Consider the following 19,977-nt stretch of genomic DNA (forward strand, 5'->3'; position numbering starts at 1 on the left):
GCTTATTAAAATAAAGATTGCAATAAAAAAATATTTATTTGTTATACAAGGGGGTTATACAAATAGAATCCTGAACATGCGAGTTTTTTAACACACGAGAAGTAAAATACATTTGCACTCAAGTGTAACACAAAACTTTTCCCCTCACTGTAGCGAGGAAACTACAACGCAAAAAATGCGTTTATCAGTGCTTGCAGTAGTTCCACAGGTGGTAAATTATCTTTATTACTAGATTCACGTACTTTTATCAATTTTAAAGCAGTTAATTTGATTTTATTCAAGGTCAAATTACTTTACCTACTAGTGGATAAAATGCGTTTTTACCCGTTGGTATTAAAGGACAAAACACGTGTTTCCGAGCTAGTGAGGGGAAAAATAATTTAAGGGTTCCGTCAGATGTTTTAATTTCTAAAAGGGTTCCATGGGAAAATAAGTTTGAGAACCGCTGAATTAGGCAGATGATAGTGAGTATTATGTCGATAAAAACACTGATAATAGCGTTGTTTGCTAACACAATTATCATACGATGTATGTCCACCTTGTCACATAAAAAACTAGTACTTAGTCACAGAAAGGACACTTCCTACAAAACCGAAGTTTGACACCAGTTCAAATTCGAATCGTGTTGTCCCTTTCTAATGTATGGCATTTTTTTTTAAATATAAGTATAAGACCCATCTATCTATTGCCCTTATACAGGCATCACAGGTAAATCCACCAAACAATTGAACTACAATAATATATCAATGATATCATGCATGAACGCATCCATAAAATCAACGGACTTACAAAAACAACGTGTATCATTCATGCAGGCTCGGGCATCATTTTTAGTTTTTGTAGGTACCCCTCCCCCTCGAAAAATCTAGATCTGGCGTGGAGTTGTCGTGCCGCCTACTCTACAGATTACCATTAACTTTGGTAGTCACCTGACTGTGATGATAAGTCTTGGTCACAAGACATATATTAATTAGGTACAATCACAAGTTTAAAGACATAATAAACCTTACTAGCACCAGACATGGTTGACATTTATTTACACTAAATACTGTTTTTTTTTTTCATTAATAAAATATAAATATTTATCTTCCTATTATCACCTCAACATCCGTGTAGCATATGGAACTATTTATGTATAAATTAATAATGAGATTGGATTCAGAGACTGCACATATTAGTCAGGGACCAAACGACCTCTTTTACAAAAAGTCGTCGACATCTCTTCTAAATACCTAAAACAGGTATGGATGTGTTCCTCGTTATCTCCAGATTACGAATTGACCTGTTTTAGTTTAAGGAGGGGGGGACGGGTTGAGAAAAAGGGGGGAGAAGGATGGCGGCTGACCATCATAGATATTTATTCACATCTCGAGTCCTATGGCACCAATCTGTTCGTGCAAGGTGTCGTTTGAAAGCTTATTAAACCTACTTTAATTGTTTTTAAATAACTATACTCATAAAAGTAACCGTTTACGAAATATTTGAAAATATGTGTTTTTTTATCGCGCATGAATTGCACAACTACTAGTAAAAAATGCGCCTAACTCAATAAACAATAACTTTACCGCAATTGATGTTATTATAACATTTTCGCGTCTATTCATGCTCTTTCTAAAAATATAAGTTTCATTGGTATATGATAATATATAACCATGTAATTACGAATTTGGTTTAGCAGGAGTCACTCTGCCCGGTCGCAGAAATGGGCGCTGACCGTAGTAAAATATTCAATATTTTTGAGGTCCTATTTTACGGATCCATATGCGAGAGGTATCGTTTCAAAGCTAATTAAACCTACTATATTTTTTTATAAACACCTATAATCATAAAGGTAGCTGTTTAGAAAATATTTGAAAATATGTGTTTTATAGACCATGAGTCGCACAAGTACCTACTGGTATAAAATGCTTCTTAATCAATAAACAACAACTTTTCCGGAATTGATGTTAGTATAAGATTTACGCGGAATTTCGTGCGCTTTCTAATAACATAAGTTATATTGGTGTATTATATTATATAACCAAGTAATTACAAATATGGTTAAGTAGGGGCCACAGCGCCCGGTCACGTATGGATGCTGACCGTCGCCAAATTTTCTATATTTTTCAGATCCTATTTTATTTAACAGGAATCTTTTGAAAGCATATTATGTGTACTATCATTAGTTCTCAATAATTTTAGTTGTAACTGTAGTAGCTAACAAAATATTTGAAAATATGCATTGGAACCGATGTGAGTAAAACATGCTTCTAGCTCAATGAATTATATTTTTTCCGCAATTGATATAATAACAAAATAAACAGCGAAATGTATGACCTTTTCAAATATTAAGTTTTGTCAGTATTGCATAAAAAATTAATGTTAATTTATCCATCATACTCACTGCGCACCGTGATATACATGGATGACCATTTTCGTTGCCGTTTTCATAATTTTTAAGATTGTATCTTGGTGCATGAGTCATGACCAATAAACAATAACTTTACCGCAAATAATGTTATGATAAGATTTACAGGACATTTCATATGCTTTCTAAAAATATAATTTTTATTGATGTATGATATTATACAACCAAGTAATTACGAATTTGGTTTAGCAGGTGTCACTGCACCCCCGTGACGTAAATAGGTGCTAACCGTCGCCTTATTTTATGTATTTCTCAGATCCTATTTTAGCGATCAATTTGTGAGAGGTATCATTTGAAAGCAAATTAAGCGCACTATCGTTACTTTTTAATAATTTTAGTCGTAATTGTAGAAGTTTACAAAATATTTGACAATATGTGTATTTTTACTGTATATGAATAGCATTCGCACTGATACGAGTGAAACATGCTTCTAGCTCAATAAATTATATTTTTCCGCAATTGATATAATAACGAAATGAACCGCAAAATGTATTGCCTTTACAAAAAATGAGTTTTGTTAGTTTTGCTTAAACAATTAATGTTAATTTGTCCTACATACCCACTGCGAACGGTCAATCGTCATATAAACGGATGTCCACCGCCGTTGCCATAATTTTTTCATCATTTTACAGATTTTATTTTACTGATCAATTAAGTATATAAGTAAATTCGATACGTGATAGATTATATTTATTATGAATATACGATTAGTGAAATAAAATCTGAAAAATCATGAAAAAAGGCAACGACGGTGGACATCCATTTATATGATGGTGCGCAGTAGGTGAGCTGAACAAATTCAAACTAATTGTTTATGCAATACAAACCAAACTTATTTTTTGTGTAACTCATACATTTTCCTTTTATTTTGTTATTATTTCAATTGCGGAAAACTATAATTTATTGAGCTAGAAGCGTGTCTTATCAATGCCAATGCTATTCATGCACAGTAAAATACACATATTACTAATCAAATATTTTGTAAACTTCTACAGTTTCGACTTGAAATATTAGAAATAAAGATAGTACGCATAATATGCTTTCAAATGATACCTCTCACAAATTTATCAGTAAAAAAGGATCTGAGTAACGTAGAAAATTTGGCGACGGTCAGTCAGCACCCAATATCGTGACAAGGCGCAGTGACCCTGCTACACCAAATTCGTAATTACTTGGTCATATATTATCATACACCAATAAAACTTATATTTTTAGAAAGCGCATAAAATTTCACGTGAATTTTATAATAACATTAATTGCGGTAAAGTTATGGTTTATTAAGTTAGAAGCATTTTTTATCTGTATATGTGCAACTCGTGCTCGAAAAAAAAACTCATGTTTTCAAATATTTTGTAAACAGCTACCTTTATAACTATACTTATTCAAAAATAATTATAGTAGGTTTAATTTGCTTTCAAATGATACCTCTTACATATGGATCCGTAAAATAAGAACTTAAAAATATTGAATACTTTACTACAGTCAGCGCTCATTTTTATGCGACCGGCGGAGTTACCACTACGAAACAAAATTCGTAATTTAATGGTTATATTATCACTTACCAATAAAACTTATATTTTTAGAAAGCTCATGAATAGTCGCGTAAATTTTATAATAACATCAATTGCGGTAACGTTATTGTTTATTGATTTAGAAGCATTTTTTACCAGTACTTGTGCGATTCATGCTCGATAAAAAACACATATTTTCAAATATTATGTAAACAGCTACCTTTAATACTATAGTTATGTGTAAACAATTATAGTAGGTTTAATTATCTTTCAAACGATACCTCTCACATACAGATCCGTAAAATAAGACCTCAAAAATATTGAATACTTTACTACGGTCAGCGCCCGTTTATGCGACCTGGAGGATAACCCCTGCCAAACAAAATTCTTAATTACATGGTTATATATTATCATATACCAATGAAACTTATATTTTTAAAAAGAACATGAATAGACGCGAAAATTTTATAATAACATCAATTGCGGTAAAGTTATTGTTTATTGAGTTAGACGCATTTTTTACTAGTAGTTGTGCAATTCATGCGCGATAAAAAAACACATATTTTCAAATATTTCCTAAACGGTTACTTTTATGAGCATAGTTATTTGAAAACAATTAAAGTAGGTTTAATAAGCTTTCAAATGACACATCGCACGAACAGATTGGTGCCATAGGACTCGAGATGTGAATAAATATCTATGATGGTCGGTCGCCATCTTTCCCCCCCTTTTTCTCGACCCGTCCCCCCCTCCTTAAACTAAAACAGGTCAATTCGTAATCTGGAGAGAACGAGGAACATATCCATACCTGTTTTAGGTATTTAGAAGAGATGTCGACGAAAATCGTGAAGGAGACGACTTGTGGCCAAATTGGCTCTAGACTATATTTTTGATGACCTTTCTGCACATAATTACTGTGTGAACTGTCTGATTGTATGAGAATTCAACCTTCATTAAGCTGTTCTTTAACGCTAGGTACTAGACACAATAGAAATATGTCTTCTAAACTTAACTTTTTTTAATTTCATAACTATTAATAGGAATCTCGGTAAATAGCTTCAGAATAAACGGCAAAATTTACCGATTTGACGACCGGTCTGCCGCAGTCGGTAGTGACTCTGCCTGCTAGGCCGCGGCCCCGGGTTCGAATCCCTGTAAGGGCATTTATTTGTGTGATAAGTACAGATATTTGTTCCTGAGTCATGGATGTTTTTTATGTACCTACATAAGTATTTATATATTATATATATCGTTGTCTGAGTACCCACAACACAAGCCTTCTTGAGCTTACCGTGGGCCTCAGTCAATCTGTGTAAGAATGTCCTATAATATTAATTTATTTTTATTTATTATTTATTTATTTCCCAGTTTATCGGGTCCTTAAGGGATCGGCCACATCTAAGAGACGCATGTCCTGAGGTGCGGAACGGACGTCCGCGCCAAGCCGCCTGAATGTAATTCAAAAAACGTCTCCTCAGTACATTTTGTATAGGAAGGACGTAAGACGCGCCTCAGGTGGCGTGGCGGCGGCGTGGCGGTGGCGTGGCGGAGACGTCCGTTGCGCGCCCCGAGACACGCGACGCTTAAGTGGGAACGCCGCCTAAGACAGCTTCTTTTTATATTTGTGAAATACCACATCATTACAGTAAGGACCAAGGTACTGTGAAACTACAATAAATGTTTAGGATAAATACAAAAAAGTAAACAATAAAAATCATAGAACTGAGGACAATAAATATTAACATTAAACAATTTATTTGGCAATGACGTACCGGTCTACTCGTAACAGGTTGGCTCCGTTGCGTTGTCTGCCCCGGCGTAGGATTTGCCTCAGAGCATTAAACACTATAGAGAGGACAAGCCGCGCGCGGCCGGGTCGCAGATGTAGGCCCATTGGGCCTACACCGCCGCCAGTTCGCCGTCCGCTGTTATCAAGTGTACACGCGCGCCGTTCACCGATAAATATCAGTTTTTGTCCAAAATGCCGAGTTATGCAATAATTATTTGTAAAGATCGCAGTGACTTGTATAATTTCCAAGCCCTTGGGATCACATTTCACAGGTAAATACTGTTTATTTCCTTATATTTGAAATAAAATACGAATTCCACGTAATACTCCGAGTTGTACCATTACGCTTGCTTGTAATTTAATACGTTCACGGCTGCTGTGCACAAGGAACATATTGTAAACAGTGTAGTGTTTGCGCCGCAATGAACGGTGTACAAAACGATTCACTCAGTGAGACATTTTTCTCGGAAAAGAGGTGAGGCGTTCCCGTTATTTATCGTTGTATGCGTGCGCATTCGCGCTCGATTATCGTTCGCGTGTACACAAACATTGAAATGATGCGCGTGTATTGCGCAATAGGAGCGTCCAGCTACAAGTGTGTGTGGATTAGGTGTGTGCGTGCATTATCTTTACAATTACTGGTGCTTTGTGTGGGTTGCGCAGACCTTGCGACAGGCGTATTCTATACAAATCGCCCGGTATGTCCTATCTCCCCTTTTTCTTAAATCTGTGGATTTGGCGTAGCTTTTGCTAAGCCACTAAGCCACTTTGTACTTTGAAGGTGTTTATTATCCAAAATAAAAACTAAAAATGTTACATACGAGACATAATTTTATAAATAAAACTGCCAAAATAAAATAGCGCAAAAAAAATAATTTGCCAAAGAGAAAATCAGATAGTTATTACTGCAAGAAAATTTAGGTGTATGCTAAGATGTAGGTACAGTGAGCTGCAAAAGTGCATAGCGAATTTATCAACAATTCATTTTAATCATTTCTCCATGCAATTTTACAGGTCACTTACTTGTGTGAGTTGTGTGAGGACTCCGATGCGCATTGGGCTTAGCGTTGGGACTATTATAGCCAAAGCCCTCGCACCCGTTACATGAGACTTGTGTAGGACGTAAATAGGCAGATGTTTTTTACAATTTTTGATATCTAAGTCCGAGTCTGTGCTTCCCACTTGATAATAAAGGACATGATAAGCTCATGAAGAACGCAGTTTTATAAGTGTACATTTAAATGCAGTGTGTAAGGTTGAAATTATCACTATTAAGCATTACGTTGGAGCGATTAGGAACAATGTACCATTCAATACATTACTTATACTCACAGTTTACAATACCTGTACAGAAACATCAATAAACAGACACGCGATCGGCTATTAATTATTTAAGCGGGTATTTAAATATGTTACCCACGAAAGTCAAACAAAATTTTCCACCGAGTCAAACACAAAATTGTTCACCACAGGAAAATATTCACTGAAAAACAACAAACTAAATCAACCCGTCACTGCCCGGCACTGGTCTCAAAAAGACCAACCTGTAAGATTTTATGTATTTTTTTCTTGCACACTTTTCTTAGGACTAGGACATGGCGATGAGGTTTGACTTTTTTGAGTTTTTTTGTGCTCGTTAAAGGGTTAAATCTTTCAATTAAATAAGGATTTAGCTATGATAAAAATTCATCATTTAAAGGTCAATTATACCAGTCAGCAGTGAAAATTTGTTTGAAATTACTTTACAATCTTGTGGATAAAAATTATGCGAACTTTCGAAGAGGCAAGAGAGCTTTTACCGGTTGCTGTGGTGAAATTGGTGTCAAAATCTTCAGATGTTTAATATTATGTTAACTTTGCCAAATAACTTAAAATATACTTGCGAGGGGTGGTCTTTCCATAGATATCCCAGACTTAGGAGGATTTGGACAAAGGGACACAGGAGATGTTTACATTTACAATCGATATTTATCCAAATAAAAATGATGATCGTTACCGAGCTTAGACCAGTGTTTCTAAAGCCTAATACATACTTCTAAAGATGAATTCGCGATTCCTAGTTGTGCTCCCGATTGTACCTGGCAATGTATTTGTTGTACCTAAACATTGCTAGCAGTAGGAATGACCTCTGTAACCTTTCCCTAAATAAATAAACGCTCATTGGCGATCGGGTTCAGTTCAGACTGGTGAAGCTAACTCGGACGCAAGGCGACCGCCTGCGCGTTATTTTTTTAAAATAAAATCGGGTTCAGGTCTCTACGATGGACACCAAAAATGACGTCACTTTATGTGACTCGCACAAATTCGTACTCGTTAAACACAATGTAATAAAGTTCGCATATATGCATCTAGCTGCATTATACGGAGTCTACTTATGTTTTACTTCTGCAAAATGGGCTACAATATTATGGGCGTTCTTGTTACTCGAAGGAGCAAAACTTGGAATCACGGCTGGAGCTCACAGACTCTGGTGTCACAGAGCGTACAAAGCCAAGATGCCGCTACAGATCATCCTCTTGTGCTTAAATAGCATCGCCTTTATGAATTCAGCCATTTATTGGGTGAGAGACCATCGCATACACCACAAGTATACCGACACGGATGCTGACCCCACAACTCAAGACGCGGCTTCTTCTTTTCGCAAATTGGATGGCTGTTTGTTCGGAAACACCCTCAGGTCTTGGAGAAAGGAAAAACTATTTACATGGATGACATTTACAGCAACAAACTATTAGTGTTCCAAAGGAAGTATGCCATTATAGTTATCGGACTGTGGGCGTATGTTATACCAACAGTAGTCCCGATGTATTTCTGGAATGAAAGTCTGAACAATTCATGGCATATATGTACGATGCTCCGTCACGTTCTTACTATCAATTTGATTTTCTTGGTCAACAGCATCGGACATAAATGGGGGAATCGTCCATTTGATAAGAGCATCAGACCTGTTGAGAATGTTGCGGTTTCTATTTTGTCTACGGGCGAGTGTTTCCACAACTACCACCACGTGTTCCCCTTTGACTACAAAGCGTCTGAACTCGGAGACACCATGTTCAATGCGGCCACAATATTCATCAATTTCTTCGCCTGGCTTGGGTGGGCCTACGACTTGAAAGTGATTCCGGACAAGATGATTATTGCGAGATCGCAAAGAACTGGCGACGGGAAGAACCTATGGGGTTGGGGAGACAAAGATCAAACTGAAGAAGAAACCAAGAATGTAGAACTGTTGTACTCGTATTCTACTTCTAATTAGATAACAAGGCAACCATATCCATATTTGTAAGCGTTTTCCATTAAGATTTTGATGTCAAATCGAGCTTGTTTTAGTGTTAATAACTTAACACTTTAAGTTCTCGCGCTTTGTACACATATTTAAAGTCACACATCGCGTTCGACCTGTGTGTGACTTTAAATATGTTAATAACTTGATATATTCAATACGAACACTTAGATTTTATGTTGATACATGTAGGTGCTGCCAATATTTTTAGAGAGAGATTGTTAGTCTACTGATATAATAAAAATAAAGTTCAGTTACATGTAAAGTTCAATAGGCTGTGTTAGCCAATTTTGCAAAGATAGCGCTCTAAAATTGAGCTCATATATTTAATTTAAATTTCTATATTTTTACATAAAAAGGAAAAAATGCATACGTATCACTAAATATATTTAAGGACGTGACATTTTGTAATTTCTGTACATTTTGTATTGTAAATAGTTAGACAGAAAATAGACGCCTTTAGTTCACTGAACTCAAACATTGTTTCAATTGACTCACTTCATTAGTTGAAATCCATGTTTTGACGATCAATACCTTATGCAAACTCGTTTTAGAAACAAAGACAACAATGAATCAATTTACATTTGGGAGGTTAATTAATTTAGGTTAATGAAAATCTTGCTACAGTAGGTTTATGAATATTTATTTAGATTTGTAATAGGTACTTAATGATTATTTGCATGCAATAAAAGTTATTTATATTTCGATTTTGTGCACAAAATTATTTTAATAAACAAGCTACTATGGCTATTATCAATAACGATATAATACGAGACTAAGAAAACATATGTAACTGTAAAATATGTATTTTAATTTTATGAATAAATGAATATGAATATGAAAGAAATCACAAAAATAGAAATTTAATAAAGATTTTCTAGGGAAATTATTTTGAACTTGGTAAGTTGAACAGTTAAAAAAAAACCGGCCTAGTGCGAGTTGTACTCGCGTTGCAAGGGTTCCGTACACTACAAGAAGGGCTTAAGCGCCTCCTTTTTAGTAGGAACTTAAGTAATTTTTGCGAAATATCGATATTTTGAACAAAATGAAACAGAAATCAGTTTATATGTAATATTCATCAAAAACGCGCTCACACAATTTCAAGAGATTTGGTAACTCCTTGCAGCGACAGTGAGTGAAATTCGTAATTTGAGTTTTTTTCTTTTAAGTCCGACTTACGCTTTACTGTACATTTCTAATAGGTTTTCCTGTAATCTATAGATTGAAAACTATCTTGTGTAATTTTTGAAAATTTTACGCTTAGTAGTTTCAGAGTTAAGGTAATTTTTTGCCTATTTTCTTAAATTACTTGAAAATTACTTTACCAAAAAATTATTATAAAAAATATTTTTGAAATAATTATAAAAAGCTCTTTCATTTGATATGTAACACAATATAGTTCTAGAAACTTTGATTTTTAATTTTCACTTTTACCCCCCAAAAGTGGCCCCTGTAATTGAATTTTCTTAATTTAAATTACATGTCCGTCTTTGGGTCAAAAATTTACATATGTATGTTAAATTTCAAGTTAATCGGTTCGGTAGTTCCGGAGAAAATGGGTGTGACAGACGGACAGACAGACACACGAGTGATCCTATAAGGGTTCCGTTTTTCCTTTTTGAGGTACGGAACCCTAAAAAGTACGGTAAACTACGGAACCCTACACTGAGCGAGGCCCGACACGCTCTTGGCCGGTTTTTTTTAAAATTTGCAGGTGCATTCCAGCTTAACGTTCGATATCGAACAGGTCATTATCATAGGGGCAATGGGTTGAAAAGTATATAATTTTATAAATTACTTACTTATGACAATGTTTTCATTCATCAAGTCGTTGGCATCCGTAGTGGACAAAGTCCAATGATATTCTATCGTTTATCAGGAGTTCTGTTGCGGCCTCTTCGCCATTTTGCATGCAAAGTAATATGATATAGGTATGCAAAAATGACTATGTGTCTGTCTGCCTTTGTGTTATCTTTATGTATATAAAGCGCTAAAAACATTTAGTTGAGTTTGGGTACAAATATAGTTTGAGCCCGGGAAAGCAAATAGGATTATTTATCCCGGAAATCATCAATTTGGAGGGTAAATTTATCATACTTCTACCCCGGATTCACAGTTAAGATTAATATAATTGCCTTTAATTTTAGGCCTGGTAGGTAATATCTAACAATTTCCACGCAAACGAAATCACAAAGGCTGCACAGTTTTTGTAGGACGACAAGTGTGATTACGCTCTCCGTTCACATACCCTACAATACAACAAATACATAATATAATATAACTCCGTATATACAGATAAAGAAAAGAAAAAAATGTACCTGCCTCGGAACCATCAAGAAAAACCGGCCAAGAGCGTGTCGGGCCACGCTCAGTGTAGGGTTCCGTAGTTTTTCGTATTTTTCTCAAAAACTGCTGAACCTATCAAGTTCAAAACAATTTTCCTAGAAAGTCTTTACAAAGTTCTACATTGGTGATTTTTTTCATATTTTTTAAACATATGGTTCAAAAGTTAGAGGGGGGGGGACGCACTTTTTTTTCCTTTAAGAGCGATTATTTCCGAAAGTATTAACATTATCAAAAAATGATTTTAGTAAACCCTTATTCATTTTTAAATACCTATCCAACAATATATCACACGTTGGGGTTGGAATAAAAAAAATTTCAGCCCCCACTTTGCATGTAGGGGGGGTACCCTAATAAAAAAAAATTTCCCATTTTTTATTTTTGCACTTTGTTGGCGTGATTGATATACATATTGGTACCAAATTTCAGCTTTCTAGTGCTAACGGTTACTGAGATTATCCGCGGACGGACGGACGGACGGACGGACGGACGGACGGACGGACGGACGGACGGACGGACGGACGGACGGACGGACGGACGGACGGACGGACGGACGGACGGACGGACGGACGGACGGACAGACAGACATGGCGAAACTATAAGGGTTCCAAGTTGACTACGGAACCCTAACAAGTTGACTACGGAACCCTAAAAATGTACGGTCTTCTAGATGGCGAAATGCACAAAAACGCTTACGATAACATCGAGCTAGCTATCTGTTTGATTGCTCTTCCGTAATGTCGCTAGAGAGAGAGCCAGACTGCGTTTCGTTTCGACCGGCGTCTAGACGGGGCCAGTAGCAAGGGTACAGTCAGCGACCTTATGATTGTATTTGAATATAGTCGAAAAGTGGTAAACCACTTTCTTGGCTGACTGTACATTCTTTGATGCTCCTTTTCGAATGATACACAACTGGCTCTGTCGTACCAATACAGACGAGCGATAGAGAGAGGTAACTAGGGCACATTACGGAGCGTCAACGATTGTATTCTTGGATACCGACCCTGGCCCCGTAGCCGAATGGCATTTCTGCGACGCCCGCCGCAGAAATCAGACTGGCTCTGTCGCGCCAATACGCAAGAGCGACAGAGATAGATTGCATTTCTGCGGCGTTTGGCGTTGCAAAAATTCCATTCGGCTACATAGCCGAATTCACAAACGCTCACGAAACGAAATGCTCCTAGATATCTATCTCTATCGATCTTGCGTATTGGCATGACTACCTTTCGCAGCGTTTCGTTTTCGTTTCGCGTCGTAGAAATGCCATTCGGCTACGGGACCTGTCAAGAAAGCCAGAACCATAACGCTAATATGTGTCGCTTAACTTCAAAACTGGGTAAATCCATTCTGCTATAAGGTTGATTATCTTTCAGATCATATTATATTTTTCATATATTCAACCTTAAAGCAGAATGGATTTACCCAGGTTTGAAGTTAAGCGACACATATGAGTAATATGTAAACCGGTCACGTTTGACCAGTTTAACTTCTCGATAATAATACAAAGTGAAATGTCCTTATTCCGATATCAATATCGTAAGAAATTATATTCTGAAAATGTTCAATAGACATGACATTTTACTACTTAATAGATATTTCTTGTAAATGAGCCCCAGCGTCTCTCATTAAGTAAAAGTGATGCAGAAAATGAACAAATTTCCTGCTTCAAAAATTATAATAAAGACATTAGAGACCTCTGTTTTCCATAAACTTGAGCAGTTTATTTATGTATTATTTTTGGATTTTTGGTGCTTGATATAAATCATTACCTATATATTTTTCTGTTGACATTACCAAAGATATAATTTCGTATAAGATAAATAAAGTCTCACAAAATTAATTACCTCGGAAACGTCAAGGAAAAAATATGCTCGTTCAGAAATAGATGGAGCCACACCTTTGGCTGAGATAGTGAAACTGAGGAAAATGAAGGGTACATAAATTTTCACAACGGATATTCTAAAAAAAATTCTATGTCCAGAGAGCAGTAAATAAATTGTTGCTATTAATTTTATTGACAAAAATCTATATCCATTCTCTTTAATTATACTCAATCCGTGAACTTCAATTTGCTAAAACCACTTTAACTGCAGTATATTTGCTGACACAGTTGTCTGACTAGACGCTATAAATACGTGCACGTGCAGTGAGACTACTACGTGTTTTTAATACGCTACTCGATAGCTTGTACAGTCAACCAATACAACCATGTCAAAATGGCAAGCAGTAAGAGATTTCTTACAATCTGACTTATAACGTCACTATGACATAGTTCTACAGTGGCCTAGGGTTCCAACTGGTTGAGTCAGTACGTCACGGGAAATGATATATTTAAATTGCATGGAGAAACAAACAGCGCGAGCGCTCCCAAACAGTTACTTACTAGAACCAAGGATTATTTATATAGGATTTACATAGTTCATACTAAGAATCTTACCTCGATTTTTTAGCGCCACCTATTAAATATTATCATAACTACACTGATGATGTCTACAATTTTTTTTTTTTTCAAATTGTGTATTGACGTGATAATATCATGATTTTAAAATAAAGAAATATGTCATTTTTTGTTATAAAAAATAAAATCACGCAAAAATAGGTGGGAAAAAATATGCTTTTGGCCACTGAAAGCTGCGAAACAGCGCCATCTAGTTTTAAGCCTAAAAGGCTCATACATTTCAGGGATACGCTTTTTTGTATGGGCTTTGTAAGTCCAGTATTAAGTACTCGTAAATCGTTCCTGCTAGAATCAAAATTACTTACACCATTTTTCCGGGCAGTGCACGCTATCGAGTACTTAGGTACCTAACCTAAACTAACATATTCTAAGATGTCAAAATGTCGTGGAAGTGGAATTTAGTGAAAAGTTACTACAATGGATATATTCCAAATACTGACTCTGTAAGTTATCCAATGTGTGTACAAAGTGTACATACGGTGATTTACTCAGAATTGACCTGTAACTGATACCATCTCATGATTTGCGGCACATATTATAATTCTTAGAATTGGTTGTCGTGACTTCCAAGCCCCACTATTGTAACGGTAAAATACAAGATGTTTCCATGAACGGTGCATTAGGGTAATTCCGAATGACAGAAATGCTCGGATAACTCCGAAAGGGGAATCTTGATATGATGGAAATAATGGTGATTTTTATGCGACTGTCGTAATTAGACGACTTTCGGAATTACCATAATGCACCTTACTTCATTCAAAATAAGTGATTCCGGCTCTATTAACGACGAAAAATATACTTCTCTTCTCTTCGTAAAAAAGGAAATTCGTAACTCGTGTCGATTTAAAACACTCCCTTCGGTCGTGTTTTAATTTATCGCCACTCGTTTCGAACTTCCTTTTTTACGCACTAGTTTGTATCGTAATGTAAGATACACGAAATAAAGCACCACGTAATTAGAAGAAAAATATGGACAGTAGTTATGTTTAAACATAATTTCTAATTAATAAGTCAAAGAGAAAGGTATAAAGTAAATGAATTGACCGTGACGTCACTCCTCAGTATTTCATAGTAATTCCATATTAGCAAATCGTTTTGACAATTCTCAAAAAGAAGCTAATTTGACTAGTAGGAAACTAGCCTATTATGACATATCTGTTATTGTTATCGAGTGGCAAAAAGTTTTCAGATTCAGAAACTACCTAATGTCAATGTGTGTGTTCAATTAACTTGGAGTATTAATTTTTAATTGAATTTGGATTTTTAATGTGTATTTAATTTTCTTGTTTGTTGTTGTTATTTTTTAAATGTTTGCATGTTAATATAGAAATTTAATGTAATTGACATGTGTATAGTTGTATACCGAATTTCAAAGTTGTACTTTGTATGCCTATCGGCGAAGCATAGAGCTCTGACAGAATTTTGTACCAACATTGTTACCTATATTTACAAATAAGTCATTTGAATTTGAATGTTGACGTGTTGGAAAACTCCGGTCTCGTAAAACGCTATAGGAATAAATTTTGATTCCTCATTAGTATATTATTTTATGACTATAGGTATCTATAGGTAGCTAGATATTTTTCTGGCACGAACGTCAAGTTGTAAGTGCTTGACAAAATAAAAACATCGACAATCCTTTTATCGATAAAATAGCCTTACATAAGGTTAATAATTATCCCTAATAATAACCTCTAAAATCATGAATAATAATGTAAGAACTTAAGTAAACTATCAAAATATGGTTCGTTTTATTATTATTGTCAATTTATTTTCAAACATGTGACATTTGTATAAAACATTAATGTTATATACACCTAAATTCAAGCCTATATTCCCTAAACGGGGTAGGCAGAGCACATGAAACTACTCAAGATCCAGTACCACGGCAATATTTAATAACATAATTATAATAATGAATGACATATTTTAATATAAGTTATCGATGAAATAAATATCGGAACGAAGTCTCTATGTCACTTTGTTCGTGCTAGAAAAATATCTAGGTATATTTATGACTCATTTTAAAAAATTAACCAGAGCTTATAATTATTAAGAGCTGTGTTGTTAATAAAATTACGCTGTAATTTTCTAGGAAGTAGATAGCTTAATGAATAAAATTATTAAGGGAACAGAATCTTTTAAACAAGTTTAACAACTACCAACAGCATGATAATAATTCCCGTACAAAGTAATCGAAATATGTTACATTTAAAACAATGAAACTATCGCTGTTGCGAACATTTAGTCATAAATTGAGTTTGATGTGGCAGTAAAGCGATCTACGATGACCGGATACGTGATTTTATGACAAACGGGTGGATAAAGTGAAACTATAAGTAACGAGGGCGTGCGTTTAGTTTAAACTTAGTTATCTGAATATTATCTATTGAATGATTTTTAGGGTTCCGTACCAAAAAGGTACAAAAGGAACCCTTATGGCGACGCTCTGTCCGTCTGTCTGTTTTATAATATTCTATCGAGTTTGACACTTTCGCAACCAGATGCTGGAGAACTCGCTAGGCGGGTCTTCGTCATACACGCGGGCGGTTGTAAATTAGGACCAGTTTCAGCCGTAGTGAGTCATTTTTTGTCTGGTTGTTAAATTAGTAGTTTATTGTGTTAAATTAGTAGTTGAAACAATATGATGGTAAGATTGGTAACTGAACAGTGACCATGCTCACGGTGCAGCTCACCTCATGACCTTTTAGTATCTTATACCTTTAAACGAATAATATATACTGACGATCTCGGAAACCGCTCTAACGATTTCGCTGAAATTTGTTATGTAGGGGTGTTCGGGGGTGAAAAATAGATCTAACTTAGTCTTAGATCCTGGAACGCGAATTTTCGAGTTTTAAGAGGATACGGTAGCGAAAACGCTAAAATGGAAAGGAGTCCCCCTTTCAACTTGGGAATTTTAGTTAAATATACAAGTGTTATTAACTAGATTTATCAAAAAAAAAATTGTCCATTATGAACAACTCAGTCAAAAGATATTTCAAAAAAATCTTTAAAATCGAGGTTCCGCTCTCGACTCTTTCCTCCTTCAAAACTTAATCAATCGGAACGAAATTTGAGAATCTAAATAAGAATAAAATAATCTATGTCGGACCGTTTCGCTTTTTTGGTTAATTGTTACCAATTTTGAGTATCACACCTTTTTTTGCGCCACAATGAAAAAGGCCGTTTTTGGAAATTTTTGATTGGCTCTAGAGTCTTTAAAAAGCAGAATATCAAAAAAATCAAAACGGTCCGATACAGATAAAAATAATAACAGTCTGTGTTGAAAAAATCATTGCTCTATCTTCAAAAACCAGGGAGGAAATAGTCGAGAGCGTTTGTATGGAGAACTGACCCCTACCGTATCGTCTTAATGCGTTTTTATTTCGCGTTAGTAAACGTCAAATATGGTCGTTAATTTCACCGACCGCGCATCGGATCCGCGTAGCTCAGTCGTAAGAGGTCGGTCTAATGTTCGCAGGCAGATCGCAGGTGTCAGGGTTTCAAATAGCGGCCAGAAATTAAGTTTTTTTTTTTGTATTTATAAGAGTTTTTTTTTATCTAAAGACGTGATATAATAAAAGATAACCGAGCGAAGCTAGTTCGCCTAGATATTGTAATCTAAAGTAAACCAAACAGCGCCTCCAAATAAGCATTTCTTCGGTTGTCCTGTGCCGTACAAGAACACACAGTTGAACGGCAAGGCTATAAAAATAAAGTATGAGTGGCGATATTCATCAAGGCAATTTGAGCGCAACTGCAACCATGCACATGTCAGCGGCATTTGGCGGCATTTCTAAAATTATGACGTTTACTTAGTAAGTCGGCCGTATCAAAATATCTGCTATCAGTCTGTTTCTAACAAAAGAGAGCCAGTACAAGACTGAGGTCCGGTTTATTTTACAGCCCGGTTCAGTTTACGACTAAACCTGCAGATTGATTTTGTCCCCTATAGATATATAGACGGCACGCAGCGGGCGTAGCGCACAAGTGTGATAAACCTTATCACGTCATTGCGTCCCTATCGCACTTACTAATAGTGCGAAAAAGACGGCCTGACGTGATAGGCTTTATCATACGACCGTGCGTGCCCACCTGGATGTATGTAGGTATTGACGGCCTTCTAAACTATTCAAAAGACAAGCGTCCTCCATCCGAATAGGGGATTTAGCCAATATGAAAACTCTACAGCGACAAAAACTAAACTAAAAAAAAATACGGGTCGAAAAATGCTGTGAAAAGTCTCGTTTTCATAATAAAGGATTCGCTCGAGAGATTTTAACTTCCTGTCTCAATGCGGTTTCGTTCGTATTTTAAAACAACGCGTTAGATTATGTATAATGAAACTTTGAAAATTCGTTTTAATAACATATCTTTGATTTTATATTTGGTTTGTAACGTTATTACGGTTAATTGTAAAATTTATAAATTACTAGCTTTTGCCCGCGGCTTCGCTCGCGTTAGAAAGAGACAAAAAGCATCCTATGTCACTCTCCATCCCTTCAATTATCTCCACCTAAAAAATCACGACGATTCGTCGCTCTGTTTTGCCGTGAAAGACGGACAAACAAACAGACACACACACTTTCCCATTTATAATATTAGTATGGATCTTTGATTTTATATTTGGTTTGTAGCGCATTTATGATTAATTGTTAACAGTAACATACATAATTTTTAAGAAAAAAAAACCGCCTTCCTTTGGGGTTCTGGTGATAAATACTTTCAAATGTTGGATTATGTTATCAATTCGTCTGTATATTTTTTAATGTTTGTTATTCGATATCTCCGTCATTTCTGAACCAATTTTGAAATCTGGATGATTCTGAAGTACTTACAGATGAGAATGATTATCAGAACGGAACTCTAACCAGGGGCGGCTCACTCTTCATCAGCAGTTCCACTGCACCAAATGTCACTGTTCTGGACGTAAGTGCATGCTGTTCTTATAAAAATACCAAAGTCACTATAAGTGTGCCGTTCAGATTTGAGGAGTTCCGTTCTGACCATCATCAGCAATTCCACTGCACCAAATATCACTGTTCTGGACGTAAGTGCATGCTGTTCTTATAAAAATACCAAAGTCACTATAAGTGTGCCGTTCAGATTTGAGGAGTTCTATGCTGACCATCATCAGGAGTTCCACTGCACCAAATGTCACTGTTCCGTACGTAAATGCATGCTGTTCCTTTAAAAACACAAAATCACCATATGTATGCCTTTCAGATTTGAGGAGTTCCCTCGATTTCTCCAGGATCCCATCATCAGAACTGGGTTCTGAGAAAAATGGGACCAATCTGTATGCATATACATTCAATCAAAAAAAAAATTTCAAAATCGGTCCAGTAACGACGGAGATATCGAGGAACAAACATTAAAAAAAAAAAAAAAAAAAAAAAAAAAACATACAGACGACTTGATAACCCCTTCCTTTGAGATTTGGAAGGCGGTTAAAAATATTAACTTAAAAAGCAATTTCCAAGTTGTCTTAGTAGTAGTAAAACACTTTATTTTCCAGAAAATAATACAACACACAAGAAAAAGAACTTATCACTAGTTCAAAAGCGAACTTATCCCTTTAAGGGATCTCTTCCAGGTAATCTTTGATCAATTGAAGGAGAATGGAGATGGTAGGCATACAGTACAAACGGCGCAGAAAACGGAACAATTACCGGATTAATTATTGTCTTTTTACGTTTATAAAACTGTAAAACTATAATCATCATAATATATCATCATGTCAGCCCTTTATTGCCCACTTCTGAGCAGTTCCTCTCTTCAGGTACGCCACTTCTCCCATAAACCATATTTACCTAGTAAACAGGATCGAGTATTATAGTGAGTTACTATCAACATAAAATGTGTAATCACAGTGCTTAGACTGCCATCTCTTGACACAGACTTAAAACTTTTGAACCTCAGTTTTTACAATTTGGCCCATATTCTTAGGTTGATATGTTTTGAAATGTCAAATATTAATATTAGCGCCATCTAGCTGAGCGTACCCCAAAGGTGTAATGCCATCTAGGCCAACGTACCTTTATCTGTATGGTACTGAGGTACGTTTTTTTCTTAGACTTTATCTGTCTATACGGAGCGGAGTTATATATGTCTTTGTTACCTAGTAAAGTTTGCACGACTTCAGTGTTGATTTTGTGACAATAATCTAGAACGCAAGAGAGA

The 19,977-nt window shown here is 35.8% G+C and overlaps 1 protein-coding gene across 1 annotated transcript; it reads left to right on the forward strand.

Annotated features, from left to right (window-relative positions):
* The first annotated feature begins 7,902 nt into the window (after positions 1-7,902).
* LOC125225332 (acyl-CoA Delta(11) desaturase-like) lies at positions 7,903-9,698 on the forward strand. The gene is given in 2 exon segments (XM_048128985.1): positions 7,903-8,311; positions 8,314-9,698. Coding segments are annotated over 2 exon segments (993 nt in total). The 5' UTR covers positions 7,903-7,968; the 3' UTR covers positions 8,964-9,698.
* Positions 9,699-19,977: the final 10,279 nt, after the last annotated feature.

This window comes from Leguminivora glycinivorella, chromosome 4, assembly GCF_023078275.1.
Source record: "Leguminivora glycinivorella isolate SPB_JAAS2020 chromosome 4, LegGlyc_1.1, whole genome shotgun sequence".
Taxonomy (NCBI): Eukaryota; Metazoa; Arthropoda; class Insecta; order Lepidoptera; family Tortricidae; genus Leguminivora; species Leguminivora glycinivorella.